At 38.5% G+C, this 25,465-nt stretch overlaps 2 protein-coding genes across 8 annotated transcripts in view; one reads left to right on the plus strand and one right to left on the minus strand.

The window, feature by feature from the left end:
• Positions 1-25,465, minus strand: part of LOC101742216 (phosphatidylinositol 4-phosphate 3-kinase C2 domain-containing subunit alpha) — a 44,700-nt gene that overhangs the window by 5,483 nt on the left and 13,752 nt on the right. For 2 of the 3 annotated variants that reach the window (XM_012691720.4, XM_012691719.4), the window contains exons 11-30: positions 25,028-25,200; positions 23,971-24,184; positions 22,899-23,103; positions 22,151-22,360; positions 20,099-20,217; positions 19,486-19,664; positions 18,960-19,126; positions 18,354-18,487; positions 17,817-17,905; positions 17,140-17,313; positions 15,718-15,875; positions 15,135-15,222; positions 14,916-15,045; positions 14,304-14,459; positions 12,432-12,582; positions 11,768-11,924; positions 10,666-10,799; positions 7,792-7,899; positions 5,860-6,060; positions 244-437 (exon numbers count right to left, since the gene is read on the minus strand). In XM_012691720.4, coding sequence (XP_012547174.2) covers positions 244-437; positions 5,860-6,060; positions 7,792-7,899; positions 10,666-10,799; positions 11,768-11,924; positions 12,432-12,582; positions 14,304-14,459; positions 14,916-15,045; positions 15,135-15,222; positions 15,718-15,875; positions 17,140-17,313; positions 17,817-17,905; positions 18,354-18,487; positions 18,960-19,126; positions 19,486-19,664; positions 20,099-20,217; positions 22,151-22,360; positions 22,899-23,103; positions 23,971-24,184; positions 25,028-25,200 — 3,141 coding nt within the window. The remainder of the gene's footprint in view (positions 1-243; positions 438-5,859; positions 6,061-7,791; positions 7,900-10,665; positions 10,800-11,767; positions 11,925-12,431; positions 12,583-14,303; positions 14,460-14,915; positions 15,046-15,134; positions 15,223-15,717; positions 15,876-17,139; positions 17,314-17,816; positions 17,906-18,353; positions 18,488-18,959; positions 19,127-19,485; positions 19,665-20,098; positions 20,218-22,150; positions 22,361-22,898; positions 23,104-23,970; positions 24,185-25,027; positions 25,201-25,465) is intronic. The other variant, XM_062671723.1, reaches the window with a different exon arrangement.
• Positions 292-3,792, plus strand: LOC101743079 (myosin-M heavy chain). Of its 5 annotated transcripts, none has more exons than XM_062671733.1 (3): positions 292-432; positions 2,548-2,745; positions 2,861-3,792. In XM_062671733.1, the coding sequence occupies exons 2-3, from the start codon at positions 2,613-2,615 to the stop codon at positions 3,574-3,576; spliced, it is 849 nt and encodes a 282-aa protein (XP_062527717.1). In that variant the 5' UTR covers positions 292-432; positions 2,548-2,612; the 3' UTR covers positions 3,577-3,792. The 5 variants fall into 5 exon arrangements, with proteins under 5 accessions (XP_062527717.1, XP_004927959.1, XP_021204768.1 ...); XM_004927902.5 differs by having other exon boundaries at positions 405-1,925; XM_021349093.3 differs by having other exon boundaries at positions 405-1,265.

The following is a 25,465-nucleotide window of genomic DNA, read 5'->3' on the forward strand; positions in this document are numbered from 1 at the left end:
CAGTAATTACGCAAATTATAATTTTGCGGGTTTGATTTTTATTACACGATGTTATTCCTTCACCGTGGAAGTCAATCGTGAACATTTGTTGAGTACATACTTCATTACAAAAATTGGTAGCCGCCTGGGATTCGAACATCGGTGCATCGCTCAAAACGAATGCACCGGGCGTCTTATCCTTTAGGCCACGACGACACACCTGATGTTAAATGGGTTCCGCAGTCAATTTACGATGACTCTCACCTTTTCTCAACCTCTGAGGTTCCACGTCCTGTTGATCCCTGAGCAGCGGGTGGAAGAACGTGTACACTAGATCGGAGTGAGCTATCTCATCAGCCAGGTTGAACAGTGAGGTCAGGAAGGCCCGGACATCACCGAAGCGACGTTCGGCGACTTGCCGAGTGTTCGAGCGACCAACGTGCAGGCCGGACGGTAAGCTGCAATTATCGCAAAATGGATTATGATTATCGTTGTTTCTTCTAGATTTAGAAATGTAATTAATCTTTTATCTGTTGTTTTGTATAATACGACATTGACAGATTATTAACACCGCTTTATTTATAACTAGCGTTCATAAAGTTATCTAAATTGGAACATAATCATTAATACCTCAAGATCTTAGAGTTCATTTTACGAGTTACATTTTGTCGATTGTTTTGTTATTAACATTTGAAACAGAAATGTCTCTGTTTTCAAATATTTTTTTAAACGATAGCTGTGAAGTTTGAAAAGAATTACTAGCAAAAAAAACCTAACAATATGAGAAATTTGTTAACTAATATATGTGTATAATATGTCTTAATTTTTAATGTTTTAATAAAGAAAACTGCATTGTTATAGTAGGTCAGATGAGCACACGTCTCATCTATTATTAAGGGGTTACATTCACATCGGAATAGCGTCACCCAACTTGTAACATAGACAATAACAGATGCAAAACTGATCACTTCGTATTATTCATTAAACTTTATTATATAACAATTATTGAAACTTAAAGAAAACTGAATTAACTGTGCGATCACACGTATATTGTGTACGTATTTGCGGACAACGAAAAGCTGATCAAACAAAAGTTAACCATTAATTTCTTTAGGTATGTCGAACTAATCGAATTTATATCATTGATAGAATAAAAAAATTGTTATTTTAGTATATGGAAGTATTCGACTACTAAATTGACAGAATTTATTTGATCTAAAAATCTAAATAATCTAAAAAACTAAATAATCTAAAAAAAATAAGTACTAAGTCGTATATAATAAGTGGTAAGTCTACTAATATTATAAAGAGGAAAGATTTGTTTGTTTGTTTGTATTGAATAGGCTCCAAAACTACTGAAACGATTTGAAAAATTCTTTCACTGTTTGGAAGCTACACTATTCCCGAGTAACAGCTACATTATTCCAGAGTAGGCTATAATCTTTTTTGAAAAAAATTACGGATCTTTACTAAAACTTCAATAATGTAACCCAAGGTGTAAAAATTACCTAAAGTATTCTTTACATCGCGTGCGCTGCGAAAACTAATGATGATAGAATAAAATAATGTACTACGACTTTGTAGAACACATTATTATTTACAAAAAGTCTCGCGACAGCATATTATGTCCTAACTATTGTAGTTATGCCGCAATAAGTGTGTCAACTGGTGGTAGGACCTCTTGTATACCATATTGGGGTTTTGTATAAACCGTTATTATGAATAATTCATTCACATCAATCTCCGGTAATGTTAATTCGTTAGAACAATTTCATTTCGATAAGATTAATGTCATTGGAAGTGTGTCGGGGCGCGAGGCGGTATCTTATCTCTCGTCATGAGTATTGATTCAAACTTCAATGCAGTACCTGGTGTCGTTTGCAAATGTAAATATTTTGCATACGTTTCGTATTTTCAAATGACGATTCTAAGGTACAACGAAAACCGTGAGTAGAGCGAAGTGTTCTGAATTTGTAACTCATATTTTTCAACTGTACTGATTTAAAAAAAAAAATTTAGATTTGAGATTAATTTTTGAAAACTTAACTATTTATTGTATTTTAATTACAATATTTTATTTATTTATCGCATAGATGTGTGGACGAGCTCACAGCCCACATGGTGTTAAGTGGTTACCGGACCACATAGACATCTACAACGTAAATGCGCCACCCACCTTGAAATGAGTCGTCTATTATCAAAGGTGGCAATCTGTGCATTTGGACCAAAAAATTTTATTGATATGTCAATACAGATTGATTTGAATATAATCGTCTCCTTCAAAGAATACGGTTCAAAACCTGCATTAAATAAAGGTTAATAGTTAACCTGTTATTTATCTAAGATGTCGTTCCGAAGAGTTTTGTGACTGCCAATGGAATACAAAGTCAATAATTCGTTTTTCTGATTTACCAATCATTGTCCAAAAGTCAGATTGCCGGTTTTGATAATAGTCGACTCAAATATAAGTTCTAAGGTCTCTGTATAGTTAAATATTATATCTAATGTATGTATATCTGTATATCTATTGTGTATATCTGTATAGCGTCATTTCTACATTATTTTCAGTCGACAATACCGTGAACTACGTTGCAACACTCGCCTTCTTCTGTGGGATATCTTGTGTTACGATTATGCTAAAATTCGGAGGTTTTAAAGCTTCCTTAAACATATTCAATAGTAGAAAGAATGGAAAAGAGAAAACCGAATTACATCAGGGCTCATATATGACAGGCGCGTATCGTACGAACAGAGACGACGTGTCTGGTAAGAAATCTTTCTCAATTATAAACAAAAAACCAAGTCACAGAAATCGAATTTTTAATATACTCGCAACCGGTATGCCTCTATTTCCTGTCATGTACTTTATCACATTTTTCAGGATACGTCAGCACTCCGTCGCCCACGAAAACATTATCCCCAGCAATGGTGAAGCTGCCGGGACGAAAACCTTGTTGTCTGCTGACCACACGACCCACTAAGAGCCTCGGCAATCTCACATTAGCCACTTCGAGTACAATGAAAGCAGTTCCGAATCAAAACACAACGGACGTATCAACCGACCCGAGGGGCGACGGAGATCGCGACATAAAGAATCCTTCGCACAAACAACGAGAGAAAGAACGCAAAAGACTCGAGAAGCAACGACTAGACGAACAGAAAGCTATCGAACGGACGACACGTGAACAGGCTAAAGTGGAAAAGATAAAGAGAGAGAAAGAAAAGAAACGAGTGGAAGAGAGCAAGATAAAAGATAAGAAACGTAAAGCGCCGCAGCCGCAACAGCAGAGCGTCCCCTCACTGGGACATGGCTCCGCTAAATACTCAATAAACACTTTGGACAGTTCGATCAGTCGGAGCACCGGCCCCCCGCCTTACTCAGAAACAGCGACGGAGCTAGTAACGCTGGACGCGAGCGACGCAACACGAGACGTAAGCTTCGGCAAACCAATCGACACAGGCACTTGGGATATCGTAGCAGAACACAGAGAGCAACTGAACAGAACAACACACGCCGTCGACAAAAACGACAAACAAACAGTCATAGACTTGAACTACAGCGCGGGAAGCGATGACAAAACCGACAACGTCGTGTAGGAAAATAATTCACATCATTGTTTATTTAAAAAAAACAAAAAAAACTCGCAAATATATCGAACGTAACAAATAATCTATTTACACGATAAGATACGTCAAAAAAGCTTGTTAAGAACATATTTTTTAATGTTTTTGTAGGTGTTAATAATTGTTATCGTAAGTCATCTTAATTTACTCGTAAAACGATATTCTAATATGAATGACTTATAAACCAAACATTTCTTTTTGTATATACATACGTGATATTAATAGATTTTTTTAAATATTCTCGTCTGGTATCGCGTTTGTTTTGACCCAGAGACCTGGGGGGAAAGATCGCAATAAAAAAATACTCTACTAATCAATAACTATAACAATAACAAATAAAGTTCAACTTTCCGAACATAACTAACGGGGCGAGATATTTTTTTAAGAATCGAATTATAATCGCTGCGAAATTATAATAGAGTTCACGATTATCTCGATTCCAAATCGAGATGTATTTAGATTTGGCTTGGTCTCGCGCTACGTACATACATTCAATTGTTCTTGTACAATATTGGGTTCTTATAGGCGACTAAAATTCTTTTCTCGATAGACAAGTTGAGCATACTAAAGACTATAGCTATGGTGATCCATAGGTTTGTTTATATTATCGAAATAATCGACTGAATCGGTATTAAAATAACTCATATACGCAAAAGGTGTATAAACCTTTAGTACTAGTAAATTATTCAATAATTTCTGTTTTTTTTATTTTTTGTTGCTAAGTGTGTGGACGAGCTCACGACCCACCTGGTGTTAACTGGAGTCCATAGACATCTACAACGTAAATGCGGCCACCCACCTTGAATTATGAGTTCTAAGGTCTCAGTATAGTTACAACGGCTGCCCCACCCTTCAAACCGAAACGCATTACTGCTTCACGGCAGAAATAGGCAGGGTGGTGGTACCTACACGCGCGCGCACAAGAGATCCTACCACCAGTAATACTTAGTAACACTTCATCGTTATTAACATCGCACCGCCTACCACTGGAGCAGAGTTCATCCATAATACCTGGAGCCATTGCGTTCATCCACAGTACACACGTTTCCAGAGATCATTTTTGCCACGTTCCAACCGGCTTTGGAATGAGCTCCCCTCCACTGTGTTTCCCGAACGCTATGACATGTCCTTCTTCAAACGAGGCTTGTGGAGAGTAGTTAACGGTAGTCAACGGCCTGGCACTGCCCCTGGCATTACTACCAATAACCGCACTCCTCATTGTTGTCAATGTTTAAGCAGTTGCGGTAGGTAGCGGCTTAGCTCTGGTGCCTCTGGGATTGCTGACGTCAATGAGCGACAGTAACCACTGACCATCAAGTGGGCCGCACGCACGTCTGCCTACAAGGGCCAAAAAAAATTGGCAAAGTCAAAAGTTCAATATCTTTCTTTCTTGTATTTATCAACTGATTATTTTTTTATCTTGTACTTATTATTCATTGCCATCAATAGAAAAAATGTTGAAAGTGCATTCCCCATTTACAAGAAAAAGATGATTAACAAAACAAAAGATAAACTGGAAAAGATAAAACGAATCTAAATTTTGAGGTGTCAGGGATTATGGTTGAAATTCGATAAGACGGCAAATACATACTGGTGTTAAATTTAAGTGGGATGATCGGTACTTTTTGGTCCATTCACACTGGCATACTAATTTTATATTAAAATAAGAAAAAATAAATGAGTCATTAAATTGACATGACGACGTTGCGAATAGTATTTTTTGTAAAAATATAAGATTTTGTTGTTAAACTAAATATCCACTAGATTTCGCCATACCATCCCGCATATATACACCTAAACGGTACATAACACAGTTGAATAAAGAGAAGGACAAGGTCTTTTTGGCGGGAACGGGAGGAGTGAAGTTATGTTATTTGTTTTATTTTGTCTGTTTAGTGTTTCTTCGGGTTTAAATGTGTAATAACGGTGGTTTATTAACTGTTTAGTATCTGTTAAAGTGCACTAATGTGGGAAAATGAAACAAAGCCGCTGAACGTAACTTCTCGGGATCTGACCGGGATCTCGGGAAATGACCACCATTTTACTGAGATTATATTTCATCTCATATCATCTCATTTCATTTAATTTAATCCCAGTTGATTAATGTCTCAAATTAATCATCTTCATTTCACTTCATATTATCATTTTTCATAAAAATAAGAATATAAATTAAAATAAGACATGACTTAAAGGTCTTAGCTACCAGGTCATAAAATCCCATAAAAAAAAAAGAGGAGGAGGATAATAATTGTTCACCTGTGCACTTTAGCGAGCGGGAAGTGCAGGCAGATCTTCTGGTAGAGCTCGGTGAAGTGCTTGTAGGAGCGGTAGAGCACGGAGGGCGTGGCCTGGCCGAGCCGGTAGATGCGCAGCGCGTACACGTAGTGCTTCTCCGGGTCGTAGCGCTTCTCGTAGCCCAGGCACTCCACGCTCACCAGCCGCCCCTCTTGGGTCATGCTACACAAAAAAAAGGAAATTGAATATCTTTATTTTCACGATGCGTAGGACCGTTTTGATTTCAATTACAATGAAACGAAAAAGATTCTATACAAAAAAATAAAATAAAATAAAAACGATACGCGTGCAAAACTTGGTGCACGTGAATGAAGTGAAACTTCTTTTTCGATGTGTTGTATGTAGTATTGTAGTTTTCTTCATTTTTCATCTTTAAATCATTATCGCTCTTGTAATAGGAAATGCTGTGTATAAGAGATGCCACATCTTCAACATTTAAATACTTCATTAAAATATTGGACGCTACTCGTGTCGTTTTTAACGCTCGTACTGTCAGTTATTTTTAATCATTAATTGAAAATGAGGTCGCTTTTTCAAATTGTTAACATTATCAGTGGCACAAAAAGAGCGGAGCCGTTGCCTCAAAAAAAAACCTGTGGTGGTACACCTTTCATTCTTCCATTAATTTTATCGGTTCATTTAATAAAATAGTCTCTATTTTTTCTACGACCGTAGTACAAAATCTCTTAAAACATGTTGGGATTGTAATACACCGCATTGATTAATAAGTCTTACAAGTGTTCAGGTCATGACTATTTTTGAGTTGAAATTAGAGTATTTTGAGGTTTTCAATAACATCATAACAAAACTGACGTTTGAGTCGTACACAGAATATACAAAATATAGGCAATATAAAAATAAAGTATATATTTGAATAAAGCCAATACTGACGTCATTTGAGGACAAAAAAGATCAAACTTAATTGATAAAAAAGTATTAATTAGTAATTACAGATTAATTTTTCATTCATTAAAAATGATTTTCTGTAGTCTAAGCTGTTACCTCGATACGTTTTTCAACGAAATAAAATAAAAAAAGGTCAATGCCCATTTCACACAAGGCTATCTCTTGGTATTTATTTACTTACTGATAAATAAATTCAATTATAAAGATAAGTATAAGCCGCGCCAATAAAGAATAGAATCTAAAATGGCGGCGGCGATCATGGCCCCTCACTCTAAACTATTGTTGTCTTTAGTCGCACACGGCGCGTACTGCATGCAAAAAAATATCAGTTCAGACTTTGTTGTTGAATTCGAGTTTTTTTCACTTTCGAGTTGTGCGACTTAGATGACTGACAGAAAAAGTGTCTACGCAAGTTGCATACAGATGAGACACTTCCCCCTCTGCCGGGGCATAAAGTAAAGTTAAGTACATTCTCATTTGTTGAAGTGAAAACTTCTTTAGAATCGTGATTTCAAACCGGATGCAACGGAAAAACGACAGGTAAGAGACACAAATACAAAAATGTGTAGGATGAAGCCAGCAAAGGATGAGACAGAAATATACATACTATTTAATACAGCGCCATCTGTGAGATTCTTTAATACTAACGTGTGTATGAAAGCTCTTGTAGTGAATTGTAATTTAGGATTATACGTGAAATTAAAATATCAATTCACAGAGGGCGCTACCTTACAATTATTTACTAATGAAAAAATTTTACATATACTTAAGACGTTTAGGATAATTGTATTTTAATTTTGGAAGGTTTCACTTCTACTACGTGTGAATTGCATACATGTTTTTTTTAAAATATTTTTTTACAATAAACAACTTTTCTTTCTATCTTTCTTTTTATTTGATGACCCTACCATCTGTCAGTGCAGGTACATAGACGCCATTTTCGATTCGTTTCTTTATTGGCGGCGCTTATAGATTGATTATCCCCACCTGTACGTTCGCGGCATGAATGACAACAGTTCCGAAGTGTTGCTGCTTTGGTCGCCACTCGCGCGCAACTGGGCCAAGTTGTGCAGGAAGAAATTGATGGGGGTAAATCTACAAAAAAATATGGTTCTCAATATTACGAATAATTAATAATATTATATATATATATATATGTGGGATGGTATGGCGAAATCTAGTGGATATTTAGTTTAACAACAAAATCTTTTATTCTTTCAAAAAAATACTACATACATCTTCGTAACATCGTTCTGTCAATCTTATATCTGTCAGTTATATTTTCTTCTTTTAAAAATAAAACTCGTGTGCCAGTGTGAATTAACCAAAAAGTTCCGATCTTCCCACTCGGCCATTCCTACCTATTCGTCTGCCTCAGACGAATCAATCCATAATTTGATAAAATTAGCAAGATTAGTCGTATGTATCGGACCTCCTCCATTCCCAATCTTCAACTTTTAGTCGACCTCTCCTATAATTCTGTCTTCTAATTTCTTTATCCATCTTCTTTGGTACAGCGATAAAACTACTTCCATTCTTCTCTTTGTACAGTATTCTATTTTGTGTCAAATGATTCTGGTAAGGTACTTTAACCAACTTCTTGCAGTCTTCTTTTTCTAACTTCTTGTAATCTTCTTTCTCTAACTTCTTGTAATCTCCTTTTTTTAATTTCTTGTAGTCTTCTTTGACCTCGTCCTTCTCAACAACAATAGCACAAAGTGGAATCTTCTCCATTAAAATACCATTTCTTGTAAACTTAACTTCGAATTCACGCAGTATGGGGTTGCCAATGATCAGCTTTACAGGTATTATATCATCTTCCACAATGTAAAATTTGATATCCGTAACAGCATCATCAATCTGTAGCTGAGTAGTAAAAACACCTTTGATAAGTATTTCTTTGTTAGCAATACCAGTAAGACGAACTTCTGAATTCTTGTCATAATGTTGGATATTATTTTCAATTTTTTCAAATTCTGAATGTTTAATAAGATTCGCGTCACTACCTGTATCGATCAAAGCCACCATCTCTGTTCCATTCAATAACACTTTCTTGTAAGGGATTTTTTCTTCTTCGTTTTTCTTCTGAATAATTAAAGACTTTTTATCATCATTCTTACATTCGTTTCCCTTGTGACCGAATTCATTACACTTAAAGCATTTAATGCCCTTTGTACAGCCGGGGGATTGATGGTCTAAATCACCACAGTTATAGCATCTTTTAAAATGCGGTTTTCTTAATGACGTTGTCCCTGCATCTGCATTTACTTGCGGAACTGCCTGGTGATATGATTGTGTACTCATTTTCTTCCGAATATCACTGTAAACGTCCAGCTTCTTTCGAAAATCACTGTAAATATCTAGCTTCTTTCGAAAATCTTTCAAATCTGTAGCTCCATATAAAATTGCTTTGTTAGATTCAGGATCATTGATACCATCTATGACGTATTCCATTAAAGCAGCATCATCTACTCTTCCATGCAGTGCTATTTCTTTCATAACTAAAAAGTATTGTTGTAAAGTTTCATCATTTTTTATCTTTCGTGAAATAAGCTTCTTGTGAATCTTAGCACTATTAAACTTAGGGCCAAATTCTTCAATAAGGGCTTCCTTCAAAGTAGGATAGTCTTTAACTCTACCAATAGATCTTAAAAATAGCTTTGCTGTTCCACCCAAAAGTTTCTTTGCATAGATCAATCTTTCCACTTTGGTCCACTTCATCAAATCAGCAACATCTTCAAATTCATCAAAAAACTCCGAAATCGGGTAAGTATCATCTCCGGTGAAAGGTGTCATGGACTGCTCCAAATCACGAAATGAGATATGCACCTCAACCTCTTCTCTTTCGTCATTATCATTATTCTTCTTAGGAGGCATTTTTTACTTTAGAAAGATTTTTATAAAAAAAAAAATAATAATAATCGTCTCGTTGAACTTGTAAATGGTCGTAGTAGTTGTTAATTATAATTTTCGGAATAAGTCTTCTTCTTCAGTAATCTTCTATAAATAATATTATGTAATCTTCATATAATAAGTCTGCATAAAATAACGTTACACAAAACTTCATCAATAATACTTCATCATAAAATCGTTATTTTTACACATCTCGAAGTCTTCGATGCACAACGAAAATGCACTCAACTTATCTCTGTAGAAATTCGTCAATCCACTGTAATTTATCACCGAACGACATCCTGAACGGTGTCCATCCCGGACGAGCCCCCAAAAAGATGTGGGATGGTATGGCGAAATCTAGTGGATATTTAGTTTAACAACAAAATCTTTTATTCTTTCAAAAAAATACTACATACATCTTCGTAACATCGTTCTGTCAATCTTATATCTGTCAGTTATATTTTCTTCTTTTAAAAATAAAACTCGTGTGCCAGTGTGAATTAACCAAAAAGTTCCGATCTTCCCACTTATATACAAATTATAGAGAATTGACTGTCGAGCCGCTGATACCAATAATGAATAGAATTTCATTTTTTTTTATTCTATTGATGGTTGGACGAGCTTACAGCCCACGTGGTGTAATGCGGTTGCCGGGGCCCATAGACATCTACAACGTAAATGCCACCACTCACCTTGAGATATGAGTTCTAAGGTATCAAGTATAGGTCTCTACAAATTTATACCTTAACACAGATGTATCTCGAGACTAAAACGGATATAGTTTTTTTTTAATTGCTTAGATTTGTGGACGAGTTCAAGACCTACTTGGTGTTAAGTGGTCACTAGAGTCCTTAGACGCCTACAACGTAAATGCGCCATCCACCTTGAGATGTAAGTTCTAAGGTCTCAAGTATAGTTATGGTGGTAACGGGTAAAAGTCTCAAGTGGTAATGGCTGTGTCCGTACTTGCTCTTGAGCGAGGAGTGTATGAGCCTGGCGAAGGCGGCGGCGGCCTCGGCCTTGCTGGCGGCGGGCAGCAGCGCGGCGCGCACGTAGCTCACGGCGGCGCTGGTGACGCCCGGCACGCCCGACAGCGACATCTGTGGACGGCCCCCGGCAACTGTACGCTCACTTCCTCCACTGTCACAACTCGGCTTATTGCGTAGCGTTTAATAGCTAATTCTTTTTGCAAATACTTTGTTTAAAACATTATATTATGACCAGTAATTGAAGACATGAGTGGATGAACGGGAATATGATACAATTTGTTAATTTTGAGAGAAAACGGGCAATATACTTTTGTTACTTGTACTTTTTCTTCGTACATAACTCTTTCATCACATGCAATTTCTAAAAATAGCAATTAAACCCGGACTTTTAAGGTCTAAAATGGTTTATAGGCACATAAAATTTAATTCAATGTAAAAACTCAAAAATCTTCTCTTTTTTTTCCTACCTAAGCTGGTAGCCTGGAGCGACTATTCCAGCGTAACCGTAACTAGTAGGTGAGCTAACGGGGCTCAAACCTGACGACGTTGCTAACACGAACCCTTGCAAGAGTCGTGCTTCGCATAATCTACCACCGGATCGGAATCGCGACCCACTGAGAAGATCCGGCGAGAAACTCAGTGGGCTGTGTCTGAGAGTTAATTTACTCGTCGAGCCCTTCGTCGCAAGCGACGGGTTCGACGAGAATGGTGACCGGTTCAAAAATCTTAAAAATTATACTTAACCCCTTCATTCACTCATATCTTCAATTACATATTGACATTCGTAACTTAGAAATGTTTAATTAAAAATTTCACTATTATTCACGCACTAAAAACATTAAATGCCACAGTCTGTTATGAACATTGTCAATAAACTTTTTTTAGTGTACTCACGAGCTCTTTTTTTATTTTTTTATTGCTTAGATGGGTGGACGAGCTCACAGCCCACCTGGTGTTAAGTGGTCACTGGAGCCCATAGACAACAACTATGTAAATGCGCCACCCACCTTGAGTCACGAGCTCACGAGTAAACATAGTAAACGTTGCCCTGGCCTCCGGCGGGGAACCCCCCAACTCACCAAAGCGAAGAGGTCGAGGATGTGGTCGTGATGCGCCCTCACTATGTTGAAGGCCATGCAGCACAGCTCAACGAAGTGCTGGAAGCGCTGCGTCGGGCGCTCGCCGCCGTTGATAACGTACACCATGTCGTGCGTCAACACGAACGGGGCACGGTCTCTGTACGTTTTTTTTATATGAGATTTTATGACCTGGTAACTTACACCTTTAAATCAAGTCTTATTTTAATATATATATATTGTTATTTTTGTGAAAAATGGTAATGAAGTGAAAGGAGGAGTGAATGATGAAAGAGTGAAATGAAATGAGATGATGTAGGATGACATATAATCTTAGTAAAATGGTGGTCATTTACTGAGATTTTTTCAGTTACTTTTTTTTTATTGCCCTTGTAGGCAGACGAGCATACGGCCCACCTGATGGTGAGTGGTTACCGTCGCCCACGGACTTCAGCAATGCCAGGGGCAGAGCTAAGCCGCTGCCTACCGACCGCTGACCGCTGACCTTTTGGAGGATCCCGAGAAGTTACGTTCAGCGGCTTTGTTTAATTTTCCCACATCTGTGCACTTTCACAGATATTAAATTATAATAAACCACTGTCATCAGGTGGGCGGTATGCTCGTTTGCCTACCAGGAAAATTTAAAAAAAAATACATATAAACTAGCCTCTTGAAGTTGCCGAACATTTGCGCGTCTCCCAGGAACTTCCCGAAGTCGATGTGGAACAGGTGGCCGGAGGTCTTCAGCATGATGTTGTCGTTGTGCCGGTCGCAGATCCCCAGCAGGTACGTCGCCACGCTGTACCCGGCGCACGAAGCTGAAACGAAATTATTCATTTCCATCAAATTTTTGAATCCGACGTTACTAATATACATATACGAACTGTTACGAGGATTTATTAGAAAAGCTTTTAAAAAAAAGAAGTTTATTTGATCTATATATTAACTAGCTGACCCGGCAGACTTCGTAGTGCCTCAATCGTTAAATAAAAAACCTAAGCTTTTGTATAAAATAAACTTAAAACAAACAAAAAGGAAAAACAAAATTGTTTGTTTTTATATAATTCCAAGCATTATTCATATTTTTTCACCTTTTAAACCTTCTCTGGACTTCCACGAATAATTCAAGACCAAAATTAGCCAAATCGGTCCAGCCATTCTCGAGTTTTAGCGAGACTAACGAACAGCAATCCATTTTTTATAAATATAGATAGATAGATAAATACGTGAAACAAAACTTTGTACCCCTTTTTTAAAATTGCGCGGACAGAGAAGTATGAAATTTTCCACACTTATAGAGAATATAGAGGAGTGCAGAATGCATTTTTTTTTTATTATGCATAAAAATACATTTTGAATCAATAAAAGAAACATTACACACACTACCATGTATTTGACACAACACACACCCGCATATATACTCTTTTGTTTATTGCTTAAAGTCTGTGGTCGAATTGAGAATAAATTAATATTGTTTGTTTTTAAATATTATTTATCTATAGTGTATCCTTGGCGAAATCTGTGATTATAGAAGTAAAGTCTTTGACAATAGAACCAGAATAATGTTCAAACTTCTAATTTAAATCAATAATTATAGTCGAATTTCGACTACTGGACGGCCACTACTTCTAATAAATTAAAACATTTGAGACTGACAATTGAAATTAATCGGGGGAAGTGTCACCGGGACCGGCGGGACCTAACTATCCTGCAAATATTCTAACGTTATGCACCTTAAGTACTGCATTTTTAGGTACATTAAAAATATATAACAGAACGAAAAATAACATAACATTTTAAGCTATAGGTAGACATTCATTTTGAGTCGAAATAGAGTGTTTCAGTTAAGTGAAAATTACAAAAGGTGAAAAATACATTACAACGCGAGCATTGGTAACGTGTTAATAAAATGTCGAAACAAATTAAGAGCTTTTCATTTAATAGTTATGTATTAAATAATTAGGCCGTGGTCTACCAGTATTCCTTCTAACACTAAACATACCATAAAAGGTCAAATGACCCATTTGGAACTGTTGCATTGAAAATGCACGTATCATCTTATTGATTTTGGCCATTTGAGTTCATGACTTTTCCTTACCAATTAATCTATAGTTATTATATTACTCTTTTTGTTTTGTATTGTTTATTTTGTGTAATACTTGTCGTATATCGTTATCCACCCGCTATGGTAGAAATAGGTAGCAGCAAGTGTTGGTATGATTTGTATTAAGTGCGTTCGAATTCAATATTTTTTTTTTTATTGCATAGATGGGTGGACGAGCTCACAGCCCACCTGGTGTTAAGTGGTTACCGGAGCCTGTAGACATCTAAAACATAAATGCCGCCACCCACCTTGAGATATGAGTTTTAATATAGTTACAACAGCTGCCCCACCTCCAAACCAAAACACATTACTGCTTCACGACAGAAATAGGTGGGGTGGTACCTATCCGTGCGGACTCACATGAGGTCCTACCACCGGTAAAATATGCATCACGGATAGTAATCTACTGATTTTACTAATATAGAAGAGGGTTACCTGTGAAATTGTCTCTGGCGCGTTGGTATTCGAGTTCGGAGGGATTGTGTTTGGCGAGCCACTCGGCTATGGGCTTGTCCTTGAACGAGCCGGTCAGACCCCACTCGGTTTGTATGGCCCGCAGCGTCTCCGCTTCTGTCACTATTTCTATCATACCTGGAAAATGAAATGGAACAAAATTAAAATTATAATTTAATAGCATCTATATATTAACACGTGAAGTAAAAACTTTGTACCCCTTTTTACGGAAATTGCGTAGACGGAGGAGTATGAAATTTCCCACACTTATAGAGAATATAAAGAAGGAGTGCACACAATGGTAATATTTTTTTACAATGCATTAAATCAATAAAAAAACATTACACACACTACCACACATATATACTCTTTTGTTTATTGTTTAATTACTGTGGTCAAACTGAGAATAGATTACTATTGTTTGCCTTTAATATTGTTAGTCTATAGTGAAGTCTTGGCGAAATCTGTGCTCATAGAAATATAATAGTCTTTAAGAATAGAACCATAATAATCTTCAAACATATAACTTAATTAATTAAATTCGAATTTCGACTACTGAGGGACCACTAGTAAATTATAAAAATGTTTATTTACCTTTACTATTACTTGTGGGTAGAGCTTGGAAAGTAACCATCCTCAGATCTAAGCCAGCTTTCAACCATAATGTATCCATTATTTTTATCACTTGCAACACTAGAGCATCTTGTCGTAAATCATCTCCAACCTAAAGGCCAGTGAAATAAAATTCATTTTACTACATTCATCTTTTCTAAACTTAATAACAAACTACAAATTTATTTAAAAAACACACACCTTGAACATAGCTGGAATTACTGCATTATCTGTTCCAATAAAATTTATTTTCAGCGGAAGTGTGTTTGATGAGAAGTAGGTACATGATCTGTAAATGAAATTAAATCATTAGAGTATCATTCGAAGTTAATTATAGTATTCATAGTTAAAAATGCTTTATATTTAAGTTACTTGTTATAATAAAGGAAGTCAGCTGTTAAATATAGTTGATCCAAAGTGTCAGTGTCAAATGTTCTTCGCGAAAATGATGTATATCGTCGTTGTCAAACTAAAATCTGCTATGTGCAAAAACTCTATTTTGAATTAACGAGTAGAAACATTTTCGTATAAAATTTTATATGAAGGTGAATTTTTAAGAACTATAACAAATGAAAGCTATAGATACATATTAAAGCTATAGACACATAACAGTTCCTTTTATACGGTAGATAGGGCTGTGAACTATACGAAAAGGTCCAAATGTAAAAATCACAAAAAGTGCACATAGCAGATTTTGGTTTGACAATGACGATATTCGACAATTGGTTTGAGATTGTGATATTATGAGCACTACTACTTATTTTATTTTCAGTATGTGACTAACTTGACGTCGAGATCGTGTACGTATTTATGGAGTGCGAGAGGCAGTGCGGTGGGCTGGGCACGCAGCGCGCCCGCCAGCGCCGTGCCGCCCGCACACAGCGCGCGTCCGCGGGCGCACTCCTTCGCGCACTTCACCGACACCGCCATCTCGCACAGACTCTGCAACACGTACGCGACATTAGCTCTCTAAAGAATATGGCCCTGGCATTCAAAAAGTATTTCTTAAAAAAGCGTCGATATTTTTTGTAGTATGGTTAGAATTTATCAATATTCTTATCGTAATATTTTATAATTAGTAGCTTTATACCTTAAACCACTGAACCACCAACATTGCTTTTGTTTCAGTTCCACAATAAGACTTACCTACAGTAGGCGCGCGAGTTCATGTCCATCCTGAGGAAAGCGGTAGTGCTGTGACCTAGTTAATTATGGTAATGTCGATAATAACCACCGATTTAGTCAACAGCTGTCAATTTGATTTAATGTAACTTAAGGTAACTTTTCAACTTATGAAATAAAATAAATGTGATAAGTAATTTACTTGTTTATTTCTAATAAAATATTTTTTAAATTCCAATTCAATCACTATCAAATGAAAAGACAACCGACAGATCAGAGTCTGAATCAGTATGTATCTTTTTTCAGTAGGTTTTTTGAAGTGAAAACTTCTTTAGAATCGTTGTGATTTCAAACCGGATGCAACGGAAAAAACGACAGGTAAGAGACACAAATACAAAAATGTGTAGGATGAAGCCAGCAAAGAATGAGACAGAAATATACATACTATTTAATACAGCGCCATCTGTGAGATTTTTTAATACTAACGTGTGTATGAAAGCTCTTGTAGTGAATTTTAATTTAGGATTATACGTGAAATTAAAATATCAATTCACAGAGGGCGCTACCTTACAATTATTTACTAATGACAAAATTTTACATATACTTAAGACGTTTAGGATAATTGTATTTTAATTTTGGAAGGTTTCACTTCTACCACGTGTGAATTGCACACATGTAATTTTTTTTTTATCTGAACTTGTTGGAAGCGGTGTAGTCATGGTTTATTCACAATGAAATAACACAATGGCGTTAGCGTAAATTTTCGATATCGATAAGCGCGCATCACAACCGTCAAGGAGGCGGGCGAAGGTGGGGCGAGCTGTCCCCCCCGCGTCGCTTCTGGCCCCGATGGACATGAACTCGCGCGCATACAGTATGTAGGTAAACACAGGTGATTCATACATTTCCGCGTCGTCAACATCCAACCATTTTTTTCAAATGCTGACAAAACGACAGAGCACCGATGCTAAATTGTCTATCACACGCGGTACGAATGTGCATAAATTCTAGAGCTACAACCAAACTGCCTGCCAATCTCTCTACATCGTATCGTTTTTATTATTATTAACATCTAATTATTCACCTTGACGAGTAACTGTTGTCGAAGCAGCGTCTTGTTGAGATTTTCTCCGCATATAACGAGTAAGGCGCGCAGCATCAGCGTGTAGCGCCACGAGGCGCTCATCGATGCATCAGTTTCGGCGTTTTCAGAAGCATTATCTTCTAAATTTATCCCGAGGAACTCTTGATGTGGCGCCTGAAACAACAAAATATTTAAAACTATCGACTTAACGTTTGAACCGCGTTCAGTTTCTAATTCAGATGGAATAAAGCACTTCATAGAATCCCCGTAGAAAAAGTTGCTTGTGTCATTTTGTTGTTCGTAAACTACCTGTCGACTTGTGGATATGTAGAATCACGAATCAGCGAGCACGGTGTCTTTTTTATTATAGCAAATATATCCGACGTTGTCCGGAAATTTAATTGAAATCCTTTTTCAAAAAACTTTCATATTAATACATTATAGTTTTTGTGAGGAAAGCTTATGTTCTTTGTGTAATCAATTCGATAAAATTTCTTTTTTATTGACGTTTTTTCACAAAACATGTGGTTTATTTTTGAAATGGTTCCCTCGCAGCAAATCTACATCATTATACATCGTGTACTTTATTTTGCGTGTAGCGTGGGTGGGATATAAACGACATTGTGTTACTATGTGAACCAAAGCCGAAACATAAAATGATAGAAAATTGTATTTACCTGTGGTATATTAGGCAGGGAATGCACTAAAAGCCAAAACAGTCTGTGAGCAACAGCCGGAGCCGCTAGCGCTCGCGAGAGGAGTAGCTCTGAAAATTAGATAGGTTAGTCAACAAAGACACAAGTCTTGTTTATCAAGGAAATGAAATTGTGGATTTATTTTTAAGCAATGTCATTATTCTTTTTGCAGTCATCAATCACGCCTAAATAGGGTGATTTTGCTTCTGATTTTTTTTGTAAGACTTTATGGCCGGGTAACGAGACCTTTAAGCCAGCTTCCGGTTTGGCCTAGTAACCAGACATTTAAGCCAGTGTCTGGTTGTAGCGTTGAGCAGGTTCGCACCTCCTACTACTCGGACTCCAGGGCGAAGGGTGCAGAAGTGGCCTGAAGACAGCTCCACACTTCAAGTCTGCCCTCTCGGCGCTGATTTCGGGAGGTTCAGAGCCCGATCCAAATATGGGATAGTAACGGCTTAACATTGGATGTGCCGTAAGGTTACAGTATCTACGCGGACAGTAAGCACAGTAGACAGTTACCGGCTAAAGGACTGGGTTCGTACGTCTCGTGTCGCAGCGCCTGCGTGAGCTGCGGCAACACGCGGCACAGGTCGTCGTCAGACATCTCGTTCAACAGCTTGGCTGCTGTTTCTCTTACGGCGACATCCGGGAAACTACCCAAAAAAACAATTGTATTTATTATTTTCATAGTCACGAATTTTTTGAGGTGATTCGTTAATAATGTCTAGACATATTTTATGAGTACATAATGGTGGGTTAACATTAAAAAATTCGGCATAAACAAGTATTTTCGGTTTGAGTTGAATGAACTCCCCTCTATGGTGATTTCTGATCGCTATGTACTTATATATACGCTATATATACTTCTCCAAATTTGACATCGAGGATGTCCCGGGGCGACTGTGACCGTGTACCTCATCAGATGAACCATAATGTGGTGTGCTATTCAAAGATAGCGGAAGTGAAACTTTCAGAAATATCCTATATCATTCTCTCGCAGGCAACTTCTATGGCTGTAAAGCCCTTTTTGAAGTCACTTTTCGTAATCACAATCATAATCGTAATCACAACGGCAGTATACAACTTTTTACTGAGAAAAAGAACATTTTTTATAGCTCTACTCACCAAGGCAACAGCAAATGCATAGCGTTTAAAGGTGAAGGTTTCTCCCACAGTCGGAGTAGACCTATCAATTGTTCTCTATGGTCTCCGTACCAATTTGTAGCTGCTAGCAACACCAGAGGCAAAGCGCCTGGGATCTGTACCAGGTACTGCCGTTTCTCCCACATGACCTGCAGGGCAACAGATATAATTTATTTACTAGAACTTACAAAAAGTATCGACGGCCCTTCTGCCTTTCTGGGTTAAGGCATGTTGTGACCCCCCAGTAAACTTCATTAAAAACTCAGTAAAAAGTTGTGGTGGGTACAATTTTTTCTGAATTAAAAAGTACCCAACACATGAACGAATACCTATTTAAAGATTCAAGGAATTTGTATTCGAATCTGACAAAATAAAGTCGCGAAGCAATCGTGTATTCCAGTTAGAGACACCCGTTGTGCAATTCAATGGAGTCCAGTCTCGTGCCCCAAGGTCATGGTGGCGACATCCACATTTTGAAGTCTACGTGTGAGCAAAATACAAAGTTCACCTCTCTACATTCTGTAGGCATCCTCTGATAAGCGCCCTGCTCGATGAGGTGTAGCAGTTGAGACTGTGTGTGTCCATCCAAACTGTCGAACGATGGAAGATCCTTCAGAGATATATTCTTCTGTTTGTCTTCTTCTCCGCTGGTCCACTTGACCCCGGTGTGTGCGTATAAAGGAATTTCTGTAGAACATTAAAGTGTTATAGGAACAAATTAAACCGGTTCTAGTTTTTTTTTATTGCCCTTGTAGGCAGACGAACATACGGCCCACCTGATGGTGGTCGGTTACCGTCGCCCATGGACTTCAGCAAGCCGCTGCCTACCGTGAAGTAATCCACAAGCCTCGTTTGAAGAAGGACATGTTCTAGCGCTCGGGAAACACCGTGGAGGGGAGCTCATTTCAAAGCCGGATGGTACGTAGCAAAAAAGATCTCTGAAAACGCACTATGGATGAACGTAGTGGCTCCAGGTAGTATGGATGAACTCTACTCCGGCGGAGGGCAGTGCGATGGTAAAAACGAGATGATGAAATAATCTCAAACAATTCCTCAGAGCACTCCCCTAGTTGCACTAGCTTATTTAGAAATTGTTTTAAACGAACAAAAAACTGACTCACCAATATTGACAACGGGATATGGTGTTGTAGGTGTGTGCATGGGATGAGGAGCCGGGCCGGTCCGCCGGTCGCAGCTAGTCGGCCACAATGGTAAAACGTAATTACCGGACGATAGCATCCTGAAACATAACTCTGTGTTATACTTTTTTTTTGTACAGCGGAATTATATAAAAAGGAAAAAACAAAACAGTTAAGCACAATTTTCTACTCTATTCATTAATCGATTTTTTATATTTCTTAGCTATTAAGTAACTACGGTGTTAGCAATAAAAAATACAGAAATAACCAATTATTTTTTAATTTAATTTTCAACACCACGATTAATTAGTAATCCATTAAAATAAATCGTAATGTTTCAGTCAGAGGCGGATTATCCGTAAGGCAAACTAGGCACATGCCTATGGGCGCATAGTTAAAAGGGGCGCACGAGCTCAGAATTTTTTAATAAATAAAGAAAATCGCATTAGCGTAAGTACAAAGGTCTTGGTCTACTAAAGTCTTGGGTTGATGATACAACGTCATCGTAATTGCAGAAACAACTAGTTAAAATTTAGTATTATAATGGCCATTTATGGCCGGTACAGGGGCGCCGATAAATTGATTGCCTAGGGCGCTCTGGACCTTTAATCCGCCACTGGTTTCAGTGCTAAGGTCAAAAGTCGATTAGTGAGCGCTGACTAATACGAGGGCTGCACTAAAAGTATCGGGAATGGAATATTTCCACTGTTCCTGTCATATTAAAATCTTTTTAATTGAAAACTCCTTGGTTTTAAAAATCGAATACCATTTATTTATTTAAAAAAAGATTCTCGGTCTTGTCACGAGGTTTTGTCCAACTTGTTTAGTCGTTGAGAAAATGGAATTGACTCGAGAAAATTCAAGAGCGATGATTTATTATGATTTTCGAAGTGGTTTAACACAAAAACAGCGTGTTGACCGGATGATTTCTGCATTTGGTGATGAAGCCCCATCCAAAACCACAATTTATCGCTGGTTTGCTGAGTTTCAACGTGGACGTGTCAAGCTCAGTGATGATCCCCGTCAAGGTCGTCCAAAAACTGCAGTCACCCAAGAAAACGTTGATGCTGTGCGTAAGCTGATTGAGGAAGATCGACATGTGACATACCGCGAAATTCAGGCAACTTTAGACATTGGCATGAGTCAAATACAAATAATCTTGCATGAACAATTAGGTGTAAAAAAATTGTTTTCCCGATGGATACCGCATTCGCTCTGTGAAGAGCAAAAAGCGGCTCGCGTTACTTGGTGCGTCAGAACTCTCGAAAGATTCCACGCAGGATCCTCAAATGCTGTATACAACATTGTATCAGGTGACGAATCCGGGATATACGCGTACGAACCCGAAACAAAAAACCAGTCACGAGTTTGGGTGTTCGAAAATGAGTTAAAGCCAACAAAAATTGTTCGTTCACCGAGTGTTGCAAAAAAAATGATGGCCACGTTTGTCTCCAAAACCGGCCATGTTACGACTATTCCTCTTGAGGGACAAAGAACGGTTAATGCAGAATGGTATGCTAGCATTTGTTTGCCACAGATCGTTTCTGAACTCCGTAAAGAGAACTGCAACCGCCGCATCATCCTCCATCACGACAATGCGAGTTCTCACACCGCGCACAGAACAAAAGAGTTTTTAGAGCAAGAAAGCATAGAATTATTAGACCATCCGCCGTACAGCCCCGACCTAAGCCCTAATGATTACTATACTTTCCCTAAAATAAAGAATAAATTGCGTGGACAGAGATTTTCATCACTTGAAGAAGCTGTGGACGCCTACAAAACGGCCATTTTGGAGACCCCAACTTCCGAATGGAATGGTTGCTTCAATGATTGGTTCCATCGTATGGAAAAATGTGTCAAATTTCGCGGAGAATACTTCGAAAAGCAATAAATACATTTTTAAATAGTAATGTTGTGTCACTTCGTTAATTCCCGAAATTTTCAGTGCCGCCTAGGTACATACGAAGGCAGTCTCCGCGATAATAGCACGTGCTCCGTTCGTCATAAAGCATTGGATATAGCCGTCTCACTTACCCATCAAAGTCGAAGAGTTGCAGGGCGGCCCAGCCCAGCTCGACCTGCTCGTACAGCACGTCGCCGCTGTCCTCGGCCTCCTGGCTGCTGGGCGGGCTGTTCTCGTTCGGATGCTGGCTGTCGATGGTGCGCTGCGTCCTGCCGTGCAGCGTCAGAACGAGACGAGATTCTCTTGGTAACGTGTTTACTGGTAAATCCTCGAGGTTCAGCCTGAAAATTATATATATAGTGTTACGCGCTGAGGTTCAAGATAAATAAAAAATCTACCGAAATATAAATTAAAACTGTAATAACACTTAGAACACTTAAGAAACACTTTAAAATTCTCAATTAATTTTCTTCCGCTTCGCTTCAGGTGATCCGTTCGCTGTTTCGCTTCGAGTAGTTCCGATTACTGACTGCATCGTGCCATCTCTACAACGCTTTTATAATCGATACGACATCCCTATAATTATCGAGAACATTCCTCACAAGTCGAGTATTTTCCGTTATATGACAATAGATGGCGTTGTACACCTCGAGAGTTCTAGATGCTACTAGATCCTTTGATATTCGTTTCAGCTATTCGGTGATATATGGTGTTACTTTTACCGGTGATAAGATACGGTAAGATGAAAGAATGTCCCAATAAAATATGCGGAAATTACTGAAGTTCTAATGTTATTATTGGATGAGTCCGAGAAACAACATCCAGTGCTATTTAGTGCATGGCCATGTGTGCTAAGTGTAGGGTCCACCATGGTCTTACCAAGTATCAAATATGATTCGAGGATAAAACCCGCCGCATTCAATCTTCGAAGCTTGTGTGAACCGTAATGTTTTCAAAGGTCTTGTTCCGTGGTAGATTTGCGCATGGAACATGTACTCGTCGTGGCTCCAGCACAGAGGCAAACAGTGCACCGCCTCTATACAAAACAGTGTCGTTTCTGATATTGTGTGCGCCGGTACTGCTTCTGTAATTAAAACATCGTAATTTACTCAACCTAAACGTTCATCAGTAGCAAATGTGAAATAAAAATTGCCTATAGATAAAAATAATTAGAGTTCCTAATATTTAACGTTAAATTTTTCTGGAACAACAACCCCAGTTGCGGCCTACGTTTACCCAATTCAACAAATAAACTTGTTAATTAATAATATAAAAGATTAATCAGAACTAATTTCCGCTCTCTTTCAATCCCAGTTTTAGATACCAAATAATCATCATTTATGAGGGTAGGTAATATTTAATAAATGATAAATATTGTTAAGTAGGGTTGAAGTGATAGTGGACGGGGGAAATTGCTCTAAGAACAGATAGCGGTGCGGCCGAAACGTTCTTGAGTGGCGAACGTACGCCGAAGGATACAGTGTGGGTGGGCTCCCGCGAGGTAGATCAGCGACCTGCTAGAGTTGGCTTTTATTTATTTATTTTTGATTGCCCTTGTAGGCAGGCGAGCATACGGCCCACCTAATGGTGAGTGGTTACTGTCGCCCATAGACTTCAGCAATACCAGGGGCAGAGCCAGGCCGCTGCCCACTGGGTTGATCGTGAAGTAAGTACATAGGTTCTTTACCGGTAGTAGGACCTCTTGTGAGTCCGCGCGGGTAGGTACCATCACCCTGCCTATTTCTACCGTGTAGCAGTAATGCGTTTCGGTTTGAAGGGTGGGGCAGCCGTTGTAACTATACTTGAGACCTAAGAACTTATACCTCAAGGTGGGTGGTGCATTTACGTTGTAGATGTCTATGGGCTCCAGTAACCACTTAACACCAGGTGGGCTGTGGGCTCGTCCACTCATCTAAGCAATAAAAAAATAAATTTAAAAAAAGGTACGCACTGGCGGGGTTGGCGGGCGCCTGGTAGTGCGCGTCGGCGAGGCGGAAGTCGAGCAGGCGCGTGCGCGTATAGAGCGCGAGCAGCGCCCGCACGGCGTCGCGCACGCGCCCGCCCTGCAGCGACACGCAGTCGCGCCGCGAGCCCGCCGCCAGCGACACCGAGCAGTACGCGCCCTGTTCGCGCTCTATCTCCGGGCGGACCACGTTGTTCGCTCCCTGCACGACAAGACACGAGTATATAATGTCGTCTTTTCGCATTAAAAGTGTACAATTTTCAAAAATATTCGTAATTGAGTTAATATGCGGAATCATTTGGTTTTTTTTAAACCTATGCTGATAGCCTTGAGAGGGTATTTCAGCTTCACCCTAACGTGTGTAGGTGAGCTCACGGGGCTCAAACCGGAGTGTTGTTAACACTGACCCTAGCAAGAGCAGTGCTTCGCAGAATCTACCACCGGATCGGAATCGCGACCCACTGAGAAGGTCCGGCGAGAAACTCAGTGGGCTGTGTCTATGGGTTAATTCACTCGTCGAGCCCTTCATCGCAAGCGATGGGTTCAACAAGGACGGTAATCATTTGGTATCATCACTACTTTTCTCATAAATACTGTCAAAAGAGCGTTATTTAGTTTTAGTTATTTTTTTAAGTTTACCTATATTTTGACTACTATTAACAAAATTAATACATAATTTTATCTTACTTTAAAAGACAGATAATATAACTGGTCAAAAATAAAAAAATTAACCTTTTAAAACACTCTCCTGTAGTATTAGTAAGTTTTGAGATAAAAAAAAGAAAAAAAATACCTCCAACACATCAACCTACAACATATGATGAGTTCGTGGAGACTTGGAAAAGACAGTGGAGCTCAGTTACGTAATTGTTGTACTTATTAAGAGACCTCAAAATTAGGGGACTAAGTAAATTCGCGAGGATACCGAAAGTAAATATTAATAACTCCTTTTCATTGTAATAGCTTCGGTTTCCAATAACTTCATTGAGTACATCATCAATGGTATTTTGAATATGACATTAACAAAATGAGATTATGCTCTGACCTGCGCGGTGCAGGCCTGCGCGAACGCGTTGAGCGTGTGAGTGACGTGCAGAGTCTCCACGCCGCCCGCCAGAGCGCAGATAGCCTTGACGGCTTGGAACACCGCCTTCGGGGAGCAGCTGCCCTCAGCGCTGGTCACACCGATAGCACGCGACAGCTCGCCTTCTAAAGTTTCTGTTCAATACAAATCCTCTCAGTACATTGTGTTACAGACCGCACGTACATATTCGATGCTCATACAAATTTGCTTTACAGAGACTGACAAATGAGAAGGTATGACAGATGTACTGTTAATTCTACAATGATAGCCAAAAAAAGTGTTAAAACATGTTTATTCTACAGGGTGAGTGAAAAATTTTACAGCATGAAATAATTCTTATTTCAAAACCAATTTTCCTTTTTTTTTAAGGTATTTTATGATCTGGTAACTAAGACCTTT

Source organism: Bombyx mori, chromosome 13 (genome assembly GCF_030269925.1).
Source record: "Bombyx mori chromosome 13, ASM3026992v2".
Lineage (NCBI taxonomy): Eukaryota > Metazoa > Arthropoda > Insecta > Lepidoptera > Bombycidae > Bombyx > Bombyx mori.